This window comes from Pongo abelii, chromosome 1 (genome assembly GCF_028885655.2).
Source record: "Pongo abelii isolate AG06213 chromosome 1, NHGRI_mPonAbe1-v2.0_pri, whole genome shotgun sequence".
In the NCBI taxonomy this organism is placed as follows: Eukaryota; Metazoa; Chordata; class Mammalia; order Primates; family Hominidae; genus Pongo; species Pongo abelii.
Window position 1 is genome coordinate 1,456,980 of NC_071985.2, and position 25,647 is coordinate 1,482,626.

Below are 25,647 nucleotides of genomic sequence, written 5' to 3' on the forward strand. Positions count from 1 at the left end.
AAAATTAACAAGGATATTCAGGACTTGAACTCAGCTCTGGACCAAGCGGACCTGATAGACATCTACAGAACTCTCCACCCCAGATCAACAGAATATACATTTTTCTCAGGACCACATTGCACTTATTCTAAAATTGACCACATAATTGGAAGTAAAACACTCCTCAGCAAATGCAAAAGAACAGAAATCATAACAAACAGTCTCTCAGACCACAGTGCAATCAAATTAGAACTCAGGATTAAGAAACTCACTCAAAGCCACAAAACTACATGAAAACTGAACAACCTGCTCCTGAATGACTACTGGGTAAATAATGAAATTAGGGCAGAAGTAGTAAGTTCTTTGAAACCAAGGAGAACAAAGACAATGTACCAGAATCTCTGGGACACAACTAAAATAGTATTTAGAGGGAAATTTATAGCACTAAATGCCCACAGGAGAAAGCAGGAAACATCTAAAATCGACACCCTAACATCACAATTAAAACAACTAGAGAAGCAACAGCAAACAAATTCAAAAGCTAGCAGAAGACAAGAAATAACTAAGATCAGAGCAGAACTAAAGGAGATAGAGACACGAAAAATCCTTCAAAAAATCAATGAATCCAGGAGCTGGTTTTTGAAAAGATTTACAAAACAGACAGACCACAAGCCAGACTAATAAAGAAGGAAAGAGAGAAGAATCAAACAGACACAATAAAAAATGATAAAGGAGGTATCACCATTGATCCCACAGAAATCCCACAAACTACCATCAGAGAATAGTATAAACACCTCTATGCAAATAAACTAGAAAATCTAGAAGAAATGGTTAAATTCCTGGACACATACATCTTCCCAAGACTAAACCAGGAAGAAGTTGAATCCCTGAATAGACCAATAACAAGCTCTGAAATTGAGGCAGTAATTAATGGCCTGTCAACCAAAAAAAGCCCAGGACCAGATGGATTCACAGCTGAATTCTGCCAGAGGTACAAAGAGGAGCTGCTACCATTCCTTCTGAAACTATTCCAAACAGTAGAAAAAAAGGGACTCCTCCCTAACTCATTTTATGAGGCCAGCATCATCCTGATACCATAACCTCACAGAGACACAACAAAAAAAGAAAATTTCAGGCCAATATCCCTGATGAACATCAAAGCAAAAATCCTCAATAAAATACTGGCAAACCAAATCCAGCAGCACATCAAAAAGCTTATCCACTAATATCAAGTTAGCTTCATCCCTGAGATGCAAGGCTGGTTCAACATACACAAATCAATAAACATAATCAATCACATAAACAAAACCAGTGACAAAAACCACATGATTATCTCAATAGATGCAGAAAAGGCCTTCAGTAAAATTCAACACCACTTTATGCAAAAAATTCTCAATAAACTAAGTACTGATGGAATGCATCTCAAAATAGTAAGAGCTATTTATGACAGTCCCACAGCCACTATCATACTGAATGGGCAAAAGCTGGAAGCATTTTCTTTGAAAACCAGCACAAGACAAGGATGCCCTCTCTCACCACTCCTATTCAACATAGTATTGGAAGTTCTGGCCAGGATAATCAGGCAAGAGAAAGAAATAAAGCATATTCATATAGGAAGAGAGGAAGTCAAATTGTCTCTGTTTGCAGATGACATGATTATATTTAGAAAACCCCATCGTCTCAGCCCAAAATCTCCTTAAGCTGATAAGCAACTTAGCAAAGTCTCAGGTTATAAAATCAATTGGCAAAACTCACAAGCATTTCTATACACCAATAATAGACAAACAGCCAAATCATGAGTGAACTCCCATTCACAATTGCTACAAAGAGAATAAAATACGTAGGAATACAACTTACAAGAGATGTGAAGGACCTCTTCAAGGAGAACTACAAACCACTGCTCAGAGAAATCAGAAAGGACACAAACAAATGGAGAAACATCCCATGCTCATGGATAGGAAGAATTAATTCGTGAAGATAGCCATACTGCCCAAAGTAATTTATGAAAGAATTCAATGCTATTCCCATTAAACTACAACTGACATTCTTCACAGAATTAGAAGAAACTATTTTAAAATTCAGATGGAAACAAAAAAAGAGCCCAAATAGCCAAGACATTTCTAAGCAAAAAGAACAAAGCTGGAGGTATCACACTACCCAACTTCAAACTATATTATAAGGTTACAGTAACCAAAATAGCATGATACCAGTACCAAAACAGACACATAGACCAATGGAACAGAATCAGAAATTAGACCTTACACATACCACCATCTGTTCTTTGACAAACCTGACAAAAACAAGAAATGGGGAAAGAATTCCTTCTTTAATAAATGGTGTTGGAAAAAGTGGCTAGCCATATGCGGAAAACTGAAATGGGACATCTTCCTTACACTTTAAACAAAAATTAATTCAAGATGGATTAAAGACTTAAAACATAAGACCTAAAACCATAAAAACCTTAGAAGAAGATCCAGGCAATACCATTCAGGACATAGGCATGGGCAAAGACTTCATGACTAAAACACCAAAAGCAATGGCCAAAAAAAGCCAAAATTGACAAATGGGATCTAATTAAACTTAAGAGTTTCTGCACAGCAGAAGAAACTATCATCAGAGTGAACAGGCAACCTACAGAATGGGAGAAAATTTTTGCAATCCATCTGACAAAGGTCTAATATCCAGAATCTACAAAGAACTTAAACAAATTTACAAGAAAAAAACAGAAACCCATCAAAAAGTAGGCAAAGGATATAAATAGACACTTCTTAAAAGAAGACATTTATGTGGCCATCAAACATGTGAAAAAAAGCTCATCATCACTGGTCATTAGAGAAATGCAAATCAAAACCACAATGAGATACCATCTCATGCCAGTTAGAATGGCAATCATTAAAAAGTCAGGAAACAACAGATGCTGGAGAGGATGTGGAGAAATAGGAATGCTTTTACACTGTTGGTGGGAGTGTAAATTAGTTCAACCATTGTGGAAGACAGTGTGGCAATTCCTCAAGGATCTAGAACCAGAAATACCGTTTGACCCAGCAATCCCATTACTGGATATATACCCAAAGGATGATAAATCATGCTACTATAAAGACACATGCACACGTATGTTTATTGCAGCAGTGTTCACAATAGCAAAGACTTGGAACCAACCCAAATGCCCATCAATGATAGACTGGATAAAGAAAATGTGGCACATATACACCATGGAATACTATGCATCAATTAAAAAGGATGAGTTCATGTCCTTTGCAGGGACATAGATGAAGCTGGAAACCATCATTATCAGCAAACTAACACAAGAACAGAAAACCAAACACCACATGTTCTCACTCATAAGTGAACATTGAGAACACATGGACACAAGGAGGGGAACATCACACACCGGGGACCTTCAGGGAGTGGGGTGCTAGGAGAGGGATAGCATTAGGAGAAATACCTAATGTAGATGATGGGTTAATAGGTGCAGCAAACCACCATGGCACATATATACATATGTAACAAACCTGCACTTTCTGCATGTGTATCCCAGAACTTACAGTATAATAAAAGCAAATAAAATTTTACGTAAATGCATAAAGTCTGGTATAGCTAATATATTATAATGAAATGTCAACTATAATTCCAGCTCAAAGAAAATGCCACAAAATTGTGAAGGCCTTTCCACAAATCTGTAAATTTATGTCCTCATAACATTACATTCCTATTTCTTCTTGAATAATTTCCTGATTTTAGCTATGACTCAGTACTAGTAAGATGGTAATTACGAGGAGAAAATCCTGCCTCATTTCACCACACACCTAAGTCTTAAGCAGTCACTTCTAACACAGCTGAATAATAGATGCTCACCCAGCTGAGTCTACGAATTGAATCCATGTATGTAAGATAAGGCCCCCAAGGAGTGGTAATAAGCTGGGAATGCCATCAGCTCATCTTCCTTCAGGCTCATATTTGTCATTGTCTCTTGTAGAAGCAGGACAGCGTTGGCATTGGAATTGTTAGAAACAGAGGGTATCAAAGGGAAAACAATTTCCCTAATTTTTGGAAAACAGCAGATTGGAAGCAGATGGGCTCCAATGTTTTCCATGTGTGAGGTCATTGTCCCAGGTAGCCTTGCTCAGGTGGATGGTCTGGCCTCGTTTCTTGTCAACAAAACAGAAGTCAAACAATATTTCTATTCCAAGAGAAGAGAACATAATGTCAGATTTTCTCATGGAGTCCCATTAGTTCAAGGAAGTTTCATGGCCTTCATTTATTTCTTCTCCAGTGGTCTCAGGGTCACCTAGAAATATAAGATACTTCGTTGGAATTTGGAAGATACCTCCTGCTCCAAAACTACTTCAAAGATGTGCTCTTTTTCCCTGGGAACAGAACCCCAAGTCAAGGCATCTGGCGTGGGAAGCATAATGTAGGCTCCTTTTCACTTCCCACATAGTAGGCCTGGTGTATTTATCTTGGGCAGAAATAAATACCTCCGTTGCAGGCAGCACTGATGACTGAGATGCACACTGTCCTTCTTTATAAACCTTATTTTAATATAAATTTCCAGGAACTTGTGTTTGCCATCCCATCCCTTTTTCTCCTCTACTGTTTCTGTTATTGGGATGTTTTATTTCACAAACTAGAGCACCCACTTCTTGGCAACAAACTTTTTGCTTTGTGACATCCACCAACCAAACTTGAAATAAAACTTTAACTTTAACCTTAACCCTGATTATAACTGCCACATTTGTGATTCTTTTAATTAAAAAAAAAAAAAACACTTCATGTTATAATGGTAGCTTTTCTTCCCATAAACCTATATACTTTTGCACAGAGCACCAGCTTAGCCTGTTTGGGTTTGGCATGGTGTGTTCCCATGCGTTGTCTTTGGTTCTATAATAAAGTCAAGTCTTCCAAATTGGCTTCATTTAGGACACCTTCACCCTCAGACTTCTACTCTCTGCAAATACAATTCTGCCTGAACTCTCTGACTGGATCCATTCTGTCATTAGCTGCCATAACTACAACCTCAATACCCCATCTTTGTTGTTTCTTAGCTCTTAATTTGTTCATTTAATTGCCTTACTTGAAGTTTCTCTATTTCTTCTTTTTAAACTTTCTTTAGCCGGTGTTCACAGAAAAAAAACTGTCAACTAAGAATCCTACACCTAGCAAAGCTATGTATCAAAAATTGAGGATTGCTTGAGTTCGGGAGTTCAAGACAAGCCTGGGCAATATAATGAGACCTCATCTCTGCCAAAAATAAAAATATATATATTAGCCAGGTGTGGTGGTGTGCACCTGTAGTCCCTCAGCTACTTCGGAGGCAGAGGTGAGAGAATTGCTTGATCTCAGCAGATCTAGGCTGCAGTGAGCTGTGATTGTGCCACTGAACTCCAGCCTGAGTGGCAGAGTGAGGTCCTGTCTAAAACAAACAAAACAACAACAACACAGAACCTTAGGAAATCTCACAAAAATGTAGTTTTGGTCAATTTTTGCTATTTTAAATTCCCGATTTTTCCTTACATTCTAAGGCAAAGGACAATGAAAGCACTGGTGAGACCTAGGCTGGAGGAGCCTGCCCTAGACTTAATGTATGTTACCTCTGGGTGACCCCTGCAAAATCTCCAGAGACATCTGGGGTGAGGAATAAGCCAATATCAGCATCTCCGAAAAGATTTTTACTTTAGGCCTTCCTGAAGCAAGAGCCTAAGAGAGTTGGGATCCAGCAGGAGCACACTGTGCCCTCTTAAGCGTTTCCCACCAAGCATTTCCCACCTGGATACAAGGCTGTCTCTAGGATGTGAGTGCTTGGTTACCAGAATTCTGAGTTCTGTTGGGGTCTGTCACCAAGGAAGTAAGATCACTTTTTCAAAGTTTCATTCTCTGGGCTCCTTGCTTCCATAAGACCTACCCCAAGGCCCTGCTGGGCTCACTATCCCTGCATGTCAACTCTTTACCTGTGCACAATTATGCAAACACAGCCCTCTTCAGTTCCCTGGAAAGACCTGAATACAGCCAGGGCCTCAGGTGTGAGGTCACAGATCTGGGTAAGAACCTACTTTTTCTTACTAGTTCTGTCACACTAGAAAAGTTACTCTGGGTTTGGGGGCCTTTCAACATGTACATTGGGTAACATGCCAGCATCTCCTTCCTAGGGAACTCATCAGGTGTGTATGAGATAAAACTTGTAAAACTCATGGTATAGCATCCCATGTAGATAATGCACACACTTAGAGATAAAAGAAATATAAGAAGGAATGGGAGGTAGCATAGAATACACCTCAAACAGGCCTGTGTCCAGCCGTGTGATATTGGAAAGTCGCTTCCCCTCTCAGCCTCATTTTTCATTCTGCACCAGTAAGAGTTTGAGATGAAATGGAATTCAGATAGTGTCATCCTCTGACATTACTCCTTTCAGTGCCTTCTTGTTATATTCAGAATCAGACCCATGTCCTTCATTTTGGCCTATGTGCTGGGCAGCTTACAGAAAGGCTGACAACACTAAGGAGTTAATGACACTTTTGACCAACAGAATGCAATGGAAATGATGGGATAACACTTCTGTCTTAGGTCAGGCTGTTATAGCAAAGATAGACTGAGCCACTTATCCACAAAAGAGTGTTCTTTCTCACAGTTCTGGAGGACAGAAGTTGAAGATCAGGACGCTAGTATGGTTGGGCTCTGGTGAGAACTCTCTTTCTGAGTTGCAGACTGTGGACTTTACATTGTATTTTTACCTGACAGATAGTGGAGGAAGGAGCTCTCTGGGGTTTCTTTTATAGAGCCAGTAATCCCGTTCATGAGGGTTTCACCTTCAGAACCTGATTATCTTCCACTTCCTAGTACTGTTACACTGGGGGCTAGGATTTCAACATACACAATTTTTGGTGGGGAAATGTTCAGTCTATTGCAGTTCTCATTATGTTATTATCAAAAAAGCTGTGATTTTCTCCTAGTCACTTTCTTCTGTATTTCCTCCCTCAATCTCTCTATTTCTCTCATCTCTTCTACTTACTCTGTCCAGTGTTTTCTCCTCATTCTCTATGTCTTTCTCTTTCTCTGTCAGTATGTATTTATCTCCCTGTCTTTCTACTATATTCCTCAAATTCAGAAAGCAAGCTCCAGTGTTATGAGCTGCCTTATGCGGAGGCCTACACAACAGAGAATGAGAGAGTGCCCAGGCCCCAGGAGACACTCAGGCTCTCAGTCTACACTGAACCTGACCGATACCCACATGAGTGTGCTTGAAAGCCAATCCTCCCACAGCCCAGCTTCAGCTGAGAACACAGCCCCAGCCTCATGGAGCCCCATGTGGAGGCAGCCAGCAAAGCGGTGTCCAGATTCTGGTCTACATAAATCGTGAGATAGTAAGCATTTGTTGTTTAAAGTTGCTAAATTTGGGGACAATATTGTCAGAGAGAAGCAGATCACTATCTTCTTCAGGCCCCAGAGTCATCCTTCCCTCTCCTCTTCTCTCCCCCAGGCTCCCTCTAGCCCCAACCTCCTCTTTCTCACATCCTCTGCCAAAGTCACCTCTGCCTGCATGTCTCTGCACCAGGAGTGGCATCTCCCTGAAATACTGTTCCCAGACTTGTGCAGGGCTGGCCTTCTGTTGTCATCCTGGTCATGGCATAAATGTCACCTCAGTGAGGCATTTGGGTCCCTCGAATGCCATGGCTCCCCTGCCCTCCCTCAACATCTTACTTTATTTTTATTATAGCATTTACTCTTCTTTTACATGTACTTGCTTTAGTGTTTTTGTCCATATATCCTCAGACTGTGGGCTCCTTGAATGCGGGAAAGGGCCATTCAATTATTTCTCAGCACCACACGCTGGGCCCACCAGGCACTTGGCATAGGTTTAGTTCTGTGGCAGGGTTGCTGAGTGAATAAATGAGGGAATGTCTAACCTCCTCGTCTGCTTCTGATCACCTGATAATGATATATTTGTTTCTTTTAAGAAACACAATAATCAGAGTTGGTAGTAAAACAAATGGCAAAATAATTAAAATTTCTGGTTTCCTGTTGAGTATATATAATAGCTTTTATTTATTTATTTATTTTTAATTTTATTATTATTATACTTTAAGTTTTAGGGTACATGTGCACAATGTGCAGGTTAGTTACATATGTATACATGTGCCATGCTGGTGTGCTGCACCCATTAACTCGTCATTTAGCATTAGGTATATCTCCTAAAGCTATCCCTCCCCCCTCCCCCCACCCCACAACCGTCCCCAGAGTGTGATGTTCCCCTTCCTGTGTCCATGTGTTCTCATTGTTCAATTCCCATCTATGAGTAAGAACATGCGGTGTTTGGTTTTTTGTTCTTGCGATAGTTTACTGAGAATGATGATTTCCAGTTTCATCCATGTCCCTACAAAGGACATGAACTCATCATTTTTTATGGCTGCATAGTATTCCATGGTGTATATGTGCCACATTTTCTTAATCCAGTCTATCATTGTTGGACATTTGGGCTGTTGTGAATAGTGCCGCAATAAACATACATGTGCATGTGTCTTTATAGCAGCATGATTTATAGTCCTTTGGGTATATACCCAGTAATGGGATGGCCGGGTCAAATGGTATTTCTAGTTCTAGATCCCTGAGGAATCGCCACACTGACTTCCACAATGGTTGAACTAGTTTACAGTCCCATCAACAGTGTAAAAGTGTTCCTATTTCTCCACATCCTCTCCAGCACCCGTTGTTTCCTGACTTTTTAATGATTGCCATTCTAACTGGTGTGAGATGGTATCTCATTGTGGTTTTGATTTGCATTTCTCTGATGGCCAGTGATGGTGAGCATTTTTTCATGTGTTTTTTGGCTGCATAAATGTCTTCTTTTATATAATTATCCCTGTTTTTAAGATTTTGAGTTTTATAACTTTTACATAATTTGATTTTAATGAAAACCTGTTTTATTTAACTCTGAGTTGTGACAATAAATTTTATAGTCTATCTCCAAATTCTTCTATAGTTTAATAATTTTATTGTTTTTATGAATGATTTTTGACCCTGATACTTATTTTGGAAAGAGGAATTCTACAAGTTTCCTACCAGGTCAGACCAAATCACATTTTATCATGCAGGATTTAGTATCTGATGTTCAAATTAACAGGTGTACAAGTTGATATGTCAAGTAACCCTGGGCCATATGTGCCCTAAAGAATTCTAAATTATTTGATGAATATTTGATTTTCTGGTTTAGTTTTAAAAATTGTTCATTATAACTTCTTAGTTCATGTACGACTCTGAACTCATGCACTAGATTTAAATTCTGCAGTTGCTTACATATCTGGCTCATGGTAAGGGTGGATCTTTAGATGGAACAAACAATTTGAGAATTTATGACAGTTGGGAAAATAATTTCAGAACAAAGAGCAAGAAGGAAAAGTCAATGGTGGGGCAGAAGAAGAGAGAACAGAATCATAAGGGACAGGAGGGAGAGCTGCATGCCAGGAGGCAACCGAAGGACAAGGAGGGGAAGGATTTACTAAAAAATGTGTCTAGTTTTTGTTGCTTCTGATTGTAAAAATTTTCATCTTTAGCCTCAGAATATTTTAGTGGAGCAATGTTTAATTCAGGATTTCATGTGGAGTCCTCTGCCTAACAACTAAAAATACTGCCCATTGGACCCAAGGAATCTTTGTTTTTCTAAAGTGCCACTCAAAGGAACAATGTTTCTGTGGTCAACATTCATTAATGTGGCCATTAAAGGTTCAAATAATCCTTGATGAAGTAATGCTATTCAGAGAAATAAGCGTAAGAATTGTAATAAAAGTATATACGTACCAATAGTTTTATCCTAAAATGAAGAGTATTTAGAGTACAGTTTGTGTGTAATCCTGTGCACCTAATATCTCAGCCCTAATGCAATGGTTGGCCATATCTTAAAGCAGAAAAAAACCTATGACCCTAGTGGGTATAAAACCAGAGAAAACATGCTCTATGGATTAAAGATGTTTTTTTAAGACAAAAAAAAATGAAAAGAAAATGTAACCAGTTTCATAGTAACTGACAGCAATGTTTATCCAAATTGATGCTGATCCAGGGAAAACCACTACCTGTCCTATCTGTGAGGCTGGTTCAAACAATAGGCTCAAAGGTTCTATGCCTATGGTCTACCCTCAGATTATTCTTCTATAAAATAACTTTAGGCATCATAAAACATAACAGTAACACAAGGATAGCACAGTGGGATGAAGATGGCCTGATGCTACCAAGAATGTCAAAGAAATGGGGTCTACAAAATCTTGGTACCAAACTCAGAATAAATAGCTGCAGAACTCAATAGAAAGAGAACAGAGTTCAATTCTTGTGCTGGTTTACCACATCATCATGCACTTGACAAGTCAGGAAAAGCAAGGCAAAGGGGACCTTCATGGGTAGTGCACATAGTCAAGGCTGTCACCTATGGTAAAATATATCTCACTGGAGTCTTCATGTGACCATGAAAATTAGCAGACCACCTGAGGTAAGTGCTCTACTCAAGTGTACCATTTTTTAATCTTTTATACCATATTTTTACTGTACCTTTTCTATGTTTATATACACAAATGCTGACCATTGTGTTACAGTTGCCTACAGTATTCGGCACAGCAACATGCTGCACAGGTTTGTAGTTTAGGAGCAATAGGCTATACCATATAGTCTAGGTGTGTGATAGGCTCTACCACCTAGGTTTGTGTAAGTACATCCTATGATGTTCACACAACAATGATATTACACAATGGTGCGTTTCTCAAGATATATCCCCATTATTAAAAATGCATGATTGTATCAAAAGTAAAATGGATGTTGAAAGAGTGAAATTGCTATCTATTGTTTCATAACATAAAACCCCAAAAGTTTGTGGCATAAACTCACAGTATGTATTACCTAATTGAGTTTCTGTAAATGAGGAATTCAAGAACAATTTATCATGGTGGTTGTGCCTCAGGATAGCTCATGTGGTTACAGTCAGATTTCAACTGGGGCTGTCATTCAAAGGCTTGACCACTTTCAAGTTTGCTCACATTCACGGCCCGCAAGTTGGCGGGGTTTGTAATTGAAGGCCTCAGGTTCTCTCCACATGGATGTTTTTGTAGCGCTGCTTGACTGTTCTTACCAAATAGTTGTTGGTTTCTTCCAGCGTGAGTGGCTTAGGAAAAAGGAAAGCATAAGCGGCAAAATCTTTGATGACCTAGACTCAGAAGTCACACATGGTCACCTCTGTCACTTTCTATTCACAAGAAAGGATGATTAAGCTGCACATACCTTCAAGAAGAAGAGAATTAGGGTCTATGAAAGGACTTCAATAAGTTTGTGAAAAAATGAAAGTAAAACACAAAAATAAAATATAGAAACTTTATTTCTCAACATAAGCTTCATCAAGTTCAAGACACATTTATAAGCAATAATACTGGCCTTTAGTCTATCCCTACAAAAAAACTAAGGTCCTGGGAATTTAACCATGTCAAGACAGTCTTTTTTACATTATTAACTGAAGAAAAATGGGTGTCCTTTCAAGTTTTTTTTAAATCAGAAAAGAAGAAGAAGTTAGCGGGAGCAAAATCAGGGCTAAAAGGTGGATGCCTAATAATTTTCTATTGAAACTCTGGCAAAATTGTCTTTTTTTGATGAGAGGAATGAGGAGGAATATTGTTATGGTGGAGAAGAATTCTCTGGTGAAATTTCCTGGAAGTTTTTCTTTTAAAACTTTGGCTAACTTTCTCAAAATACTCTCATAATAGCATGTGTTATTGGGGTTTTTTTGTTTTGGGCCCTCTAGAAAGTCTTGGGGATTTCACTGGAACAGCTGTGTTTGACCTTCTCTTACAATTATTTGAAGAAATGCTTCAGGATCTTGATTCCACTTATGTAAAATAGCAATTGAAAGCTCTGCTCTTGTCTGCAGTTCACCTGGGAACAAGAGTTTTTGAAACTATTGAGTGGAAAATTTTTCAAAATTGTGTAAATTTAACCAGTTGAGATGGCTATGGTGTTGGCTGTTGTTTATGCTATTGTTATTCCTAAAGCAGGACATGAACAAGATTATTTTTTTTTTTCTGGTGAACTGTGAATTGTCTGCCACTGCAGGCTTTATCTTCAATCTTATCATCCCTTCTTCAAATGAGTTATTCATTTGTAAACTTGCAAATGTTGGAGGGCATTGTCCTCATAAACTTGTCATAAAGAACCAGTGATTTTACTATTCTATCACCCAAAATTGCCATAAATTTTATGTTTGTTCTTGCATTAATTTTAGCAGAATTCGTGTTGCTTTAATAGGACCTCTTTTCAAATTGGTGTCTTAGTTTTCTTATTATAATTCCTCAAATTAGATCTTGTTCAGACATATTATAACAAGTTAGTACAAGTTTATTTAGGTGCAAAATATTTCTGAAATCTATGCATAGTTTCTTCATAATATGCATTTCCCATGAACTTTTTGAAGATCCCTCATACTTTTTGAAGAGTTTCAAATAATTATTGAACATATTTTTAAACTACCACAAGAAAATTATCTATTGCACCAAATTTCAGATTTATCAAGTTTGTGATAAGTATAATAAAATGGAAATACCAGATGGGCAGCTTAGCTATTGAAATAGAATTGAAGTTAAATGATTATAGAGGTATTCAGTAAAGACCTGCAGGCATTGAAAAGCATTAAAAAAAATTAGAATAAAAAAACAGGATTAGAGGTACCATTTAAGAGGAGGAAGAAGAGAGGAGAAATATCAGAAAAAAATAAGAACACAGAGAAGGACCAATAATAGCAAATGTTATGTAAAATTTAAGGACAGCAAAACCATTGCTGTTCTCCACAGGAGCACTGACATTTTCTTGTCAATAGTATCACTGAAACACCTGCTTCCATTTCCAACATCCTGTCTTTGTGAAGGGTGGTTTTTTGCAGTGACAGCAACCAAGATTATGGAGTAGACTGGACGACATAAGCACCACATTTCAGGTGTCACTGTATCCCATCACTCTCTGGTGGGACTGTCTAGTTGCAGGAAAACAAGCTCAGGGCTCCCACTAATTCTACATTATGGTGAGTTTTATATTTCATTATGTATTACAATGCAATAATAACAAATAAAGTATGCAATAAATGTAATGTACTTGAATCATCCTGAAACCGTCCCCCTGCCCAGTCCATGGAAAAGCTGTCTTCCACGAAACCAGTCCCTGGTACCAAAAAGATTGGGGACTGCTGCAATATAGGAATAACAATATAAAGAGATGAAAACACGAAATCTATCACATCTTTAATAATATATGCACTGATGGTGTACAGAATACACTAATTACATTCATTCATTTAAGTATCAACCAATATCTACAAACCACATACAAATGCCTGCAATTGTTTTAGGAGAACAGTGAACAAAAAAGCAAGAGAGACAGATAGTAAATTAAAAATATACATGTATGATTATCAAAGCAAGACCTCATCTCTATAAAAAAAATCTACACACACATGTCAAATAGTAATGAGTATAAGAAAAAAATAAGACTGAGAGGAGAAATCAACAGATAAGTCAATTCATGTAGAACAAAGAAGGAAGTTTTTCTGCAGTGACGGTAGTTAGCATCACAGGTTTTAGAATCAGATGCCAGTTTTAACCCTGACTCTGCGTCTTATAGCTGGGTGTCCCATGGACAATTTATTCCACTTTTAAATCTCAGTTTCTAATTTCTAAATGTTTGTTACATTATTAGAAATAAAAGCATATGAACAAACATAAACATACATAAAGAATCAAGAACAGAAAAAATGACTATATAATGAATCAAGAATAATGGTTATAAAAATAAAGACAATAAAACTGCCAAACTTATTAGACAATTCTAAAGATTAGAAGATAAATATACATAAAGAATTTAGCATGTCGTGCAGCATATAGTTAGCCCATGGTAACTACAATTATTATCCTCATATTACTAAGGGAAAATATGCATCATAGTTGGGCATTTAAAAAGCTGCGAGACATAATTTTTCAAATTATGCAAACAATTAAAAATTCAGTTTTATGTTAAATAGTTCTACCTTTAACATTTTTTAAAGAGATTCCTTGAAAGCATATGTCAAGAATCTCATGTAATGCTTTCTGCTTCTTAAACAAAGTTCAGAGGAACAACATTAAATCAAACTCTTAAAATGTAGTTATATTAAATAATATTTAAAGAATAAGCACAACAACTTTTAACTTCTTAAAAACTGCTTAAGCATTTCAATTAAAAAATAATTTGTCTTTCAAATACACAGGAATCTGTTTAGAAAAATTTTAACTAGAAAAAGTTGGAATTCTAAAGTAAAAACTGCATAAGGCCATACAAATGTTTTACAGCTTTTAATTTAGATGTCAACTGGGGAAAAAACCTTCTCTAGGGTTTGCTTTTATACCATTAAAAACTTATTTTTTATTACCAGCAATACAGAGTGACTCATTCAGTTTGAATCTTGAAGGTAAACTTTAACTTAATTTTAAGTTTTGGCTAATTTTGAAGCATTTCTCAGTCACCTACCAGCTACTTGGGAGGCTGAGACTGGAGAATCGCTTGAACCCAAAGTCAAAGGTTGCAGTGAGCTGAGATCGTGCCATTGCACTCCAGCCTGGGCAACAAGAGCGAAACTCTGTGTGAAAAAATAATAATAATAATACATAGAACAAAAGCGAAACTACAAACAAAATTCCTCACTGATATAGATTCGAAATCCTGTCATTTGTGGCAACACAGATAAAATCAGAGGGCATTATATTAAGTGAAATACATCAGGCACAGAAAGGTAAACACCGTATGTTCTCACTGGGTGGGACGGAAGAAACAGTGCTTTGATTGTTAGTGTAATTATATCTACAATGACAAAAGTAAAAGAGTGGATCAGCTCAGTCAAATAACCTGGGTAATAAAAATAAAGTCAATCTAAACTGGACCATTTACTGACTTAATTCACCAGCTGTTGGACTTTTAAGGAATTATATGGTTTGATCCATTATAGATGCACTGCTCAGAGACAGAATTAAGTCAGGCAGATCAGGAAAGACCCAATGGATCAAACTATCTCTGCCTTTGCCCAGGGCAGTGAGATTCCAGACACATTGACTTGTTAGACACGTCCCTCACTGGGGTTGTCATCATCCACCCAGGCCTCAGAGCTCATTCCATTAGGGTCGACAGAGACAATCCCCAAGAAACCTTCACCTCAGAGGCCCAACACACACATAAGAACAGCACAGTTTTTAATGGCTCAGTTCCAGAGCTTGGAGTGTGTTAGCAAAAGCTTAATAAGTCCTTCTGTGCCAGGATGGCTCAGAGGACATGATGAATCTGTGATCATTATTTTCACAGGATTTGGTCCCTTAGTCTTAAAATACTGATTCTTGAGATGCTTCCTTCTAATATGGGAGAAAACTGTGTTAATTATCAACTCATGTAAAATTAAAGTCTTCAGCCACCCCCCAACCTGCTCTTTCTACATCCAGAAAAGCTAATCACATACCAGAGATTAAGTCGTGTTTATTCTCTCTTACTCATTTCTCACTTCCAGTCAAATCCTAAATCCTGAAAATTCTATTCCCTAACATCTCCAAAATCCAATTCCCATTCTTCACTCACACTCTAGTTTTCTTAATTAAATTGTTACAACTTCTCTCTTGAGTTAATTAAAATGCTTTTCTTCTTCCCTTTTCTGAGATATATTTTACATTGCAGCAAATGATCTGCCTAAAATACACCCTGCTTATGCCACGCTCTTTCCTAAATGCATTCATTTTCTCTCCATGTTAGGAAAAATAAAATCCAAGTTCCTCAACTTGGTATTTGGTTAGAAGAGTGTGCTCAACAACCTTGTTCTTGCCTATGCCTCCATTATTTACCCATGGCAATTCCCCATAAGAACCCTACAAACAAACATGTCAGACTACTGAACTCAAAATACCTTTCGTCTCCTCTTTGACTAGCAGTCTTTTTATTTTTTACATATAGCGTTTCCTTCCCATTCTTTTCCTTTCTAACTTATTCACTCTTTAAGACTCAAAACAGACTTCATCTCCTATAGAAACACCCAAACTTCAGTGATCAAGTACGCATCTCATTCATTCCATGGCACATTGTGAGCATCAGGTTGCATTTTCTCTTTAAGTCTTTCATATATGTATCTCCATTGTCCTAGCATAGTATACTTGCTGACAGAAGAAGAAAAAAAGGAAGGAAGGAAGGAACCCACCCTTTGCCTACCCAGTTCAGGGGATTCTCCCTGCCTCAGCCTCCCAAGTAGCTGGGATTACAGGTGCCCACCACCATGACCGGCTGATTTTTGTATTTTTAATAGAAATGGGGTTTCACCATGTTGGTCAGCCTGGTCTCAAACTTCTGACCTCAAGCGATCAGCTTCCCAAAGTGCTGGGATTACAGGCATGAGCCACCGCATCCAGCCAGATTTACCATCATTTACAATCAATCTTACTCTACCTGCCTTCCATACACAAACTTTTTTTCAGACAGAAATACTTTTTTTCATGTACCATTATTGTCTTTCTGTACTTCCCAAATACTTTTTAAAGAGCATCAAAATTTCACAATTTTATGTTCTAGTTCAATTCTCTGGTCAAATATTTTCTTACTATTCCATCTCTACCTTACTCTTTGTTATATCATTACTTTGTCCAATTTTATTATAGTAGTATTTTATTCTATTTTCTTTCCAGTTGATGAGAATTTGGGGGGAGTACCTTTGAGTTAGTTTCTTAAGTCCCTATAGAGAAATCAGATTAACCAAGTTTATCAAACTGTGAAATAAGTAATTCAGATTTCAGCTGTTGGAAATTTAAATTATTTTGAGCCTTAAGAGGAATATGACTACGTGGACTGAGTCATGTAGCATACAGCTGCAACTTCTGCTTTTTCCTGTAAATGATTAGGAAAGACTAAATCGTACCAGAGATAAGACTCCTTGAGACCATTACTCCTTCTTGTGGAATGTTCATGTTAAACAATTTTCCTTGGCATGTAGCCAGCTGTACCTAATCAAATCACTATAATGTATTTACTGACCTTATATGAAAACTACTGTAACTCTGCTAAACTTCTCTGCTTCTGCCTAAATCAGTAAACTTTAACTTTTCCACTTTGGAGTACTGACTCCATTTCTTTGGAGTCTGTGTTATTCAGGTGGCTAATTATCAAGCTTTTCCCTCAAATAAACTCCACATTTAATCATATTTTCTGAATCTGATTATTTTAAAGTTGACAAAACTAAAGCACACAAGTCAATGGTCAATTTGTAGATGGGTTGATTGATTCCTCTCCCCATACCCTGAAACTCCAACTCATCACTAACTGTATCGAAGAAAAAGGTGTTATTGGATGAAAACATCCACTGTTGCAGTGTCAATGCTAGGACAAATGACAGGGATCCGAGTGGTAGTGTACCCTAGGAACTGTGAGTGGACAGGCCCCTATAGCCATGTCAATTTCTTTGATTTCCTTAGAATTTCCAGGGTATTATATGCATTTAATGAATACTCCTTAACTTGATCCGTTGAAAAATTTATCACAGAAATAGCATTAATATAAAGAAAAAAACCACGTGGGAAATGATGTTCACAGCTGTGGCCAGTAGCCTCCTCCACATCAGCTGAAAATATACTCATTACATATATGGGGGTGCTTTCCTGGCAGTTTTTGTGCCACAAAAACTCAACCAGGAGAATTGGAGTAAAGAAAAGGACTGGTATTTGGATTAACAGACAAATTTTTTTAATCTTTTATCTCTAGGATTATGCCTTTGGATGATTTTAAAAGAAAAACTTTAAAAGAAAAGATTTTAAAAGAAAAACTTAAATTTTTTATCAATAAAAAATAGCATTTGGATGCTAAACAGTCCAAAAGTCCAAATTTAACCACATAGGACCTAAATGTGTAAGCAGCAGTTAATGGAATGAAAAACTCCCTGGGAAATATTTGACAATGAATGCCATCTTAGGTATTCACTTGCCTTGTAATTTAAGCAACTCCCTTAGCCTCCCTGTGTTTTAGTCACACTATTTGCAAATAGGGTAAAGAATATCTATTTTTCACATGTCCTATGATCATCTTTATTATACAGGAAGATGACAGGAGCAATGGGTTTTGAAATATTTTATGCAATAGTTCCAAAACACCTGGTTAAACAACTTTGAAATTTTTTTCCATTTCTATCTGGGTATTTTTGTTATCTCATAGATTTAGCCTCTGTGATAGTCTATGGACACACTCGGCCCCATAACTCAAAAAGCCTGAACTGGTATTATCTACAAATAATGTGAAATCTGCACACTTACCCTGAATTACCACCTCACCCCCCAACCCACATTTCTATTAGCGTGCAAAAGTAGGCAGCAAAGTCCTCTGAGAGTTTGTGAGGGATCCTATCTACCTAATCTGAAAGAAGCAAGCAAAGGGTGTTTTCTACACCTGGAAGAGAACATTTTGCATCTTGCAGATAATAAATGGAAAAATACTGAAGCAGAATTTTACTAAAAACAAGATCTAAATAACAATTGCATAAGACTTACAAAAGAATAGATTGCCCAATGCCTGTGGTACATGAAAAAAAAGTATTACTGAGAGACCACCCACCTCATATTTAACACACTTCGTCTTGCTTAATCTCTACTACAACCCTCTAAGGTGAAGAGTATGACCTCCATAATATAGGTGAAAAAGGCTAGGCTTCGAAAGCTAACTGGTAAGAAGATAAATCAGTTCCAAATCCAGATATGGATGATACTGTCTTTCCCATGCCTGGTGCACAGGATCATTCATACCCAGTGAAGGCAGCCATGATTCAGAATGCTACAGAAAGAGCCCTGGGTAATGTGAGGAGCTGGATTTTTATTATCTCTAAAACAATGATTTCAAAATCTATCATCAGTAACACCTAGGGAGCTTTTTAAAGACAGAGATGCCTAGACCCACACCTGGCGTTGTTGATTCAGGAAAGTTGGAGAGTTCTTGGAAATTTGTGCCTTAAGCGTTCTGATGCACGATCAAGTTTTGGAAACACTGCTTTTAGTAATGTCCAATTCCAATATGCACTGATTTTATAAGATTGGTCATCAGAGTTATTTGTGGAGGTTGGGGGTGGTAATTAATTTGAATATAGGACAGCTCTCTTTGAAGTAGAATATTTACAGCTGTTTAAAGTAATCTGCTAAGGAGAACAAATCCATTCTATCTGGATGTGTATCATTTGCTCTGTTCTTCCCAAAGGCTTGCATTCCTGACTACAGTCAGCCCTTTTGTAGGTACTTTGGCTATGCGAAAAGGTGAAGGAGAAGATGCAAATAACTCTGAGCAAATTCTTCTTTTTCAAAAAGCAACTCAAAAGACATTCCCCACTCATACAGAACCAACCTGTATCCAGGACAGGGCACTATAACTTTACTGATGTTGACCCCTCTCTCTTTGAAAAACTGCCACAGAAGCAAATAAAAGGGCTTGAAGAAAAGGCCACTTATGTTGTCTCAATTTTTATTTGACATCCATGACATAATCTGCAGACTGCCCAGTGCCTTTGTGTGATTGAATTAGTTTTGTAAGTCCCCAGCAGTTGTGGATAAATCAAAAAGACAAGGAAAGTGCAAGATACAGCAGAGATCTCCTGAAGCAGGCAACTTCAAACAGAAGGAAACCACTTCACATCCAGAGGGCAGAGGACGGGGTCAAACTCGAGAGCATTTTCCCACCCGGTTCACTCTACTCCTTGAATATTAGTTCTCCACACGGCCACAGACACATCTAAGAGAGTAACTCCAGCAAACTGTCTACATTACTAGAGTGTTCCCCTCACTGAGGCTCCCCAGCCCCTTTCTCCCACCCCAGAAGTTTCTTCATGGCCCCTTCACATCCTTGTTCCTCAAAGTGTAGATGAGGGGGTTGATGCTGGGAGTGACGATGGTGTAGAAGAGAGTCAGGAACTTCCCCTGATCTTGGGAGTAGCTGTTGGCCGGCTTCAGGTACACGTAGATGATAGTTCCGTAGAAGAGAGAGACCACTGTGAAGTGAGAAGAGCAGGTGTGGAAGGCTTTCTTTCGCCCTGCTACTGACTTCATCCTCAGCACCGCGGCTGCAGTCACGCCATAGGAGATGAGGATGAGGGAGAGCGGCACCAGGAGGAGAGCCACCCCCAGGGCAAAGGTGAACGCTTCCACCAGCATGGTTTCCTCACAGGACATGGCAATAAGAGCAGGCATCTCACACAGGAAGTGGTCCACCCTGCGACGTCCACACCGGGAGAGCTGCATCGTCTGAGGACACATGATGAAGGAGTTTAGGAAGCCACAGCACCAGGCCACAGTCACCAGCTGCAGGCAGAGATGTGGGCGTATGACTGCCATGTAGTGCAGGGACCGGCAGACGGCCACATAGCGCTCATAGGACATGACAACCAGGAGGACGCACTCAGTGGAGCCCAGCATCATGTAGATGTAGAGTTGGGCCACACAGCCGTGGTAGGTGATGGTCTTCTCTGGACCCCACAGGTTCCACAGCAGCTGAGGGGCAATGCTTGTTGTAAAGCAGAGATCTAAGAAAGACAGGTTCCCAAGAAAGAAGCACATGGGTGTGTGGAGCCTGACATCCATGACCAGCAAGAGGATGATGGCAGTGTTGCCCACCAGGGTCAGCATGTAGAAGATCAAGATAACAGCAAAGAGAATTTTCTCCAGTCCAGGCCGATCAGAAAAGCCCACCAGGATGAATGCCTGTAGGTAACTGGCATTGTCCTTTCCCATAATCCACCAGCTATTACAGAGAAACAACGAAAGAATTAGATAAGGGGGCACATGCAGATGATCTGGCACTCTCCAATTTCCATTTACAGGTCTGTGAAGTTAAGAGAGCCATTTGCCCTTTCTTTGCTTTTTTAGAATAGACTTATTGAAACCTGTTACATGCAAAGTCGTGTGCCTGATGCCCCAGGAAGACGGGATGAATTGACTCTGGAGCTTCCCTCCTTGGTGAATAATGTGTATGAATAATGACAAAGAAGGGAGAAAGAGAAAGTTCTCTAAAAGAAGATGTGTTAAAAGGCTGAGTATTATGCAGATCACTCCCAAGTGATCGGGGGGCCTGTGTAGAACAGTTTGTATTAAGGGAGACTGCTGAGTCTGAGAGTTGTTTTTGGTTGTTCCAAATAATAAATGGTGCTGGGAAAACTGGCTAGCCATATGTAGAAAGCTGAAACTGGATCCCTTCCTTACACCTTATACAAAAATCAATTCAAGATGGATTAAAGACTTAAATGTTAGACCTAAAACCATAAAAACCCTAGAAGAAAACCTAGGCATTACCATTCAGGACATAGGCATGGGCAAGGACTTCATGTCTAAAACACCAAAAGCAATGGCAACAAAAGCCAAAATTGACAAATGGGATCTAATTAAACTCAAGAGCTTCTGCACAGCAAAAGAAACTACCATCAGAGTGAACAGGCAACCTACAAAATGGGAGAAAATTTTCGCAACCTACTCATCTGACAAAGGCTAATATCCAGAATCTACAAAGAACTCCAACAAATTTACAAGAAAAAAACAAACAACCCCATCAAAAAGTGGGCGAAGGACATGAACAGACACTTCTCAAAAGAAGACATTTATGCAGCCAAAAAACACATGAAAAAATGCTCACCATCACTGGCCATCAGAGAAATGCAAATCAAAACCACAATGAGATACCATCTCACACCAGTTAGAATGGCAATCATTAAAAAGTCAGGAAACAACAGGTGCTGGAGAGGATGTGGAGAAATAGGAACACTTTTACACTGTTGGTGGGACTGTAAACTAGTTCAACCATTGTGGAAGTCAGTGTGGCGATTCCTCAGGGATCTAGAACTAGAAATTCCATTTGACCCAGCCATCCCGTTACTGGGTATATACCCAAAGGACTATAAATCATGCTGCTATAAAGACACATGCACACGTATGTTTATTGCAGCATTATTCACAATAGCAAAGACTTGGAACCAACCCAAATGTCCAACAATGATAGACTGGATTAAGAAAATGTGACACATATACACCATGGAATACTATGCAGCCATAAAAAATGATGAGTTCATGTCCTTTGTAGGGACATGGATGAAATTGGAAATCATCATTCTCAGTAAACTATCGCAAGGACAAAAAACCAAACACCGCATATTCTCACTCATAGGTGGGAATTGAACAATGAGAACACATGGACACAGGAAGGGGAACATCACACTTTGGGGACTGTTGTGGGGTGGGGGGAGGGGGGAGGGATAGCATTGGGAGATATACCTAATGCTAGATGACGAGTAGGTGGGTGCAGCGCACCAGCATGGCACATGTATACATATGTAACTTACCTGCATGTTGCGCACATGTACCATAGAGCCTAAAGTATAATAAGAAGAAGAAGAAGAAGAAGAAGAAAAAAAAAAAAGAATTTGACATATGGCAGATTGAGCTAAATACGTTTCACAAAGAGGAGGTAGTATATACAAAGTCATGAAGGACCACATTTATGGATGATGCTTAAGGAAGCCATGAATGTACGTACCAAGCAACTCCTTAATGGCATGTAATTTTATTAAGATGAAACACAGTGATTTTTAACCCTACAAGAAAGGACTGAGATGATAGGTTTAATTCTGCCTCTGTAAAACACAGGTCTGCAAATTTATGGCCTGCTATTCAGTTCATCTCTCTCTAACTTGGCTTTTCCTTGTGCAACATGGGAAAGAGGCAGATCTTCTCTAAGTCCCCACTCAGACCTCACATGTCTATGTAACTGGTGACACTGAGTATATACCCTGAGCACTTTCAGCTATTGATGATTTCCACAGTCTAAGCCAAGGGCTTTGATGGGGACTCTGCCTTATACAGCCAATGTCCACCCAGGCTTGTATCTGCTATGATAATAGCAAACAGCATCTGGGCAACACACAATAAGGAAGCTGTGGGAATGAGGGCACAGAAACACATTGAAGGACGTGTCTATGCAGCCGCTGTCACCACCTGTCCATCCTGACAACTGACATGCTATGAGCTGTATCCTGTTGGAGCTGCAATTGGGAATTCTGTAGTTCCCATCCATTGGTCCAGGCATCGGACCCTCTGCAAAGCCCTATGAAAGGGTAAAAGGGGGCAGGGTCTATCAGAAGTAGGCAGCCAAGTATCAAAGAATGGGAGACTTTCAGAAGCTTTGTGAGTACTCACAAAGGAGACTTTCACAGACACACATTTTACAGGTGTTGGTTATTATGAACAACTTGTACTTCTGTATCCTCAGACCTATCATAAGTTTTCTCCCAGGTTCAGGAGACCCCAAGAGTGGCAATGACAAGCTACACAAATTGCTCAGCAACTTTATCACTTTGGGTGATAAAGTTGTGATCACTTTGGGTGATCACAGCAAAGTTTATCACTTTGGGTCTGACTCCTTAGCCAAAACTGCAAGTTTACCTTGTAGTCATCTGTTCAAAACTACTTTTTTTCACAATACTTTATTCTTTCAATCCAAAATGTCCCACTGCTCACCCTTATGACAAATTTGCAGAGGCTCTTCTCTGTTTCACCTAACAGGTATTCAACTATAAATTAATGCATCCTGTCTTCTCACGTTTCTTAGCTCTTATCTTTAGTTCAGAACCATGAAATTGCAAGGAATACAGCTCTTAGAAATGCCCAAATACCTTTAATAGTTTAGTTGACACATAATACTATAAATGCTTACTAATTTTGAAAACTGCGACCCCAAGATCTGAATTAGGTTAATTCTCTGGCTGAAGGTTATGCCCAAAAGTGTACCAACCCATATAGAGGAGAATCCACCAAATGGTTCTCTGTGCTTACTGAACAGTGTTTAACAATGCCAAGCAGTAGAGCTATTTTTGCCTGGCTTAGGTATAGAGCACAACATAAACAATCACAACCCTTTCATATTAGTATACATTAGACTTTTACAGAGCTTTCACACTCTAGTTTCAGACCATCGTCACAGCAGCCCTGCAAGGTGGACAGGCCAGGCATTAGAATCTCCATGTTAGAGATGACCAACCTCAATAACAGAGAAGAAGAAAGAATAGCCAATGCTTGCACTACAGCTTCGTATCAGAGCAGAGTTTATAGTGCCAGCCCCGCACATTAACCCAAGTTTCCATTCATTCTGCCTTCCTCCCTGTTCCTATCTATTTCTCACCCACTTAAAGCTGTAGTTGTTTAAATTCGATCACTCATTACAGCACTCCCATTAACCTACACATTACAATCCTAACAATAAAATCCATCATCATGAGCTGTTTCCAGAGAGAAGCTTGTGATCACTCAAAATCGCCAGAGATTTGCAATGCTTGATTTGTGCCAAAACAGAATTACACGGTTTTCTGTTCAAATCAGCTATCATTTTATCAAGAGACTGAAAAGATTGGTTTATTGTGTGTGCATGTAGGCTCAGAAGAGGCCCTAGGATTGGCTCAGCTAGCAATGGACAAAAGGATAATGGATAATCACCTAATCACTCCTAATCTACTTTAGATTCGCTTTGTTAGAATTTGGTGCATTTGATTGTTTCCGAGTTGGATACAATGTCTCTTTTCCAAAATGGAGTTCCAAATTGCGAGTTGGCATTGAGAAACCCGTTACTGGTATTCTAACAGATATAAACTCTAATCAAAACTATTACAAAGATAACTCTATATCTGCATACAGAGGACTGAAGATACAGATGTAAATCTCATTGCTACAACAAAGCTTGTATTAAAATCTCACCCTTGTTCTTCCCAGAAAGTAGAAGACCTATGATTCTGTCAACCCTCCTTACTTCAATTCCAGAGACCAACCAGGAGTTTTCTCATGGATAAGGCAGCTAATTCTGGTCCCTTTTAGTTTCTGGATCTTCCAGAAGAAATTGCAGTGAAAACCCTGAAAGGAGATTGAGCACAAAAGTAATGTCTGTCCCATTTAAGTGTTAATAAGCCTTTAAGTAGCAGAGCTTGGAAGAGAAATGATGAACTGTGGGCAGGAATGACAAGCTAAGTGAGTGGTGTGGCATAGTGCCACATTTCAGGTCAACATGTTTTATCTCATGTCCATATATACAGGTAGTCTAGGGTCAAGGAGATGGCAGACCACCCCCAGGGATAAAGGAAAGCACACTTAGTTCTAAGAGCTTTGAGAATATAGACAATGTCATTTTATTGGTTCATACTAAGTGGATAGGAGGACAACTTTAATGCCATGTCACCTTGGGGATTTGGAATCATCTAGGAGCATGAGGAAAAGTGACATCAGCTTGTTTACAGAGCTAAGACTTCAGGGACTGGTGTCATCTAGAGATTGGCCTGGCCACCCACCCCCCGCCCCCCACAACACACACAAACACAAAACTCACCAGGGAGGCAATACAGAAAGTTCCCAAATGTGGGGCTCAGGTATTCTTGAAAAGAGAATTAATTTCTGGGTTCTATGTCAAAACAGAAGTAGATCTATTTCTTCATTTGGTCCTGGACTCACAAAATTAAAATCATGAAAATGTGGGGAGACAAGCATCCCCAAAGAATGTACACCCTCCAATATAAGAAAGAATGAGGTAAGGGGGACACTGATATAGGAAACTCTTGGGTCTGTTATTGCCACATTAAGAGGCCACGGGAAACTTCAATTCTTCCCT

General features: G+C 38.9%; 1 protein-coding gene and 1 long non-coding RNA gene across 3 annotated transcripts in view; one reads left to right on the plus strand and one right to left on the minus strand.

Moving 5' to 3' along the window:
* Window positions 1–5,670: 5,670 nt before the first annotated feature.
* Window positions 5,671–25,647, plus strand: part of LOC129060750 (uncharacterized) — a 46,702-nt gene continuing 26,725 nt past the window's right edge. The window contains exons 1-2 of one of the 2 annotated variants that reach the window (XR_008527634.2): window positions 5,671–6,017; window positions 7,082–7,337. This is a non-coding gene — a long non-coding RNA (uncharacterized LOC129060750). The remainder of the gene's footprint in view (window positions 6,018–7,081; window positions 7,338–25,647) is intronic. The other variant, XR_008527636.2, reaches the window with a different exon arrangement.
* On the minus strand, window positions 19,468–25,043 carry LOC100450958 (putative olfactory receptor 2W6). The gene is made up of 2 exons (XM_009235547.3): window positions 24,747–25,043; window positions 19,468–20,754 (listed from the first exon to the last, which is right to left on the minus strand). Exon 2 carries the CDS (start codon window positions 20,742–20,744, stop codon window positions 19,842–19,844), a length of 903 nt encoding a protein of 300 aa, XP_009233822.3. The 5' UTR covers window positions 20,745–20,754; window positions 24,747–25,043; the 3' UTR covers window positions 19,468–19,841.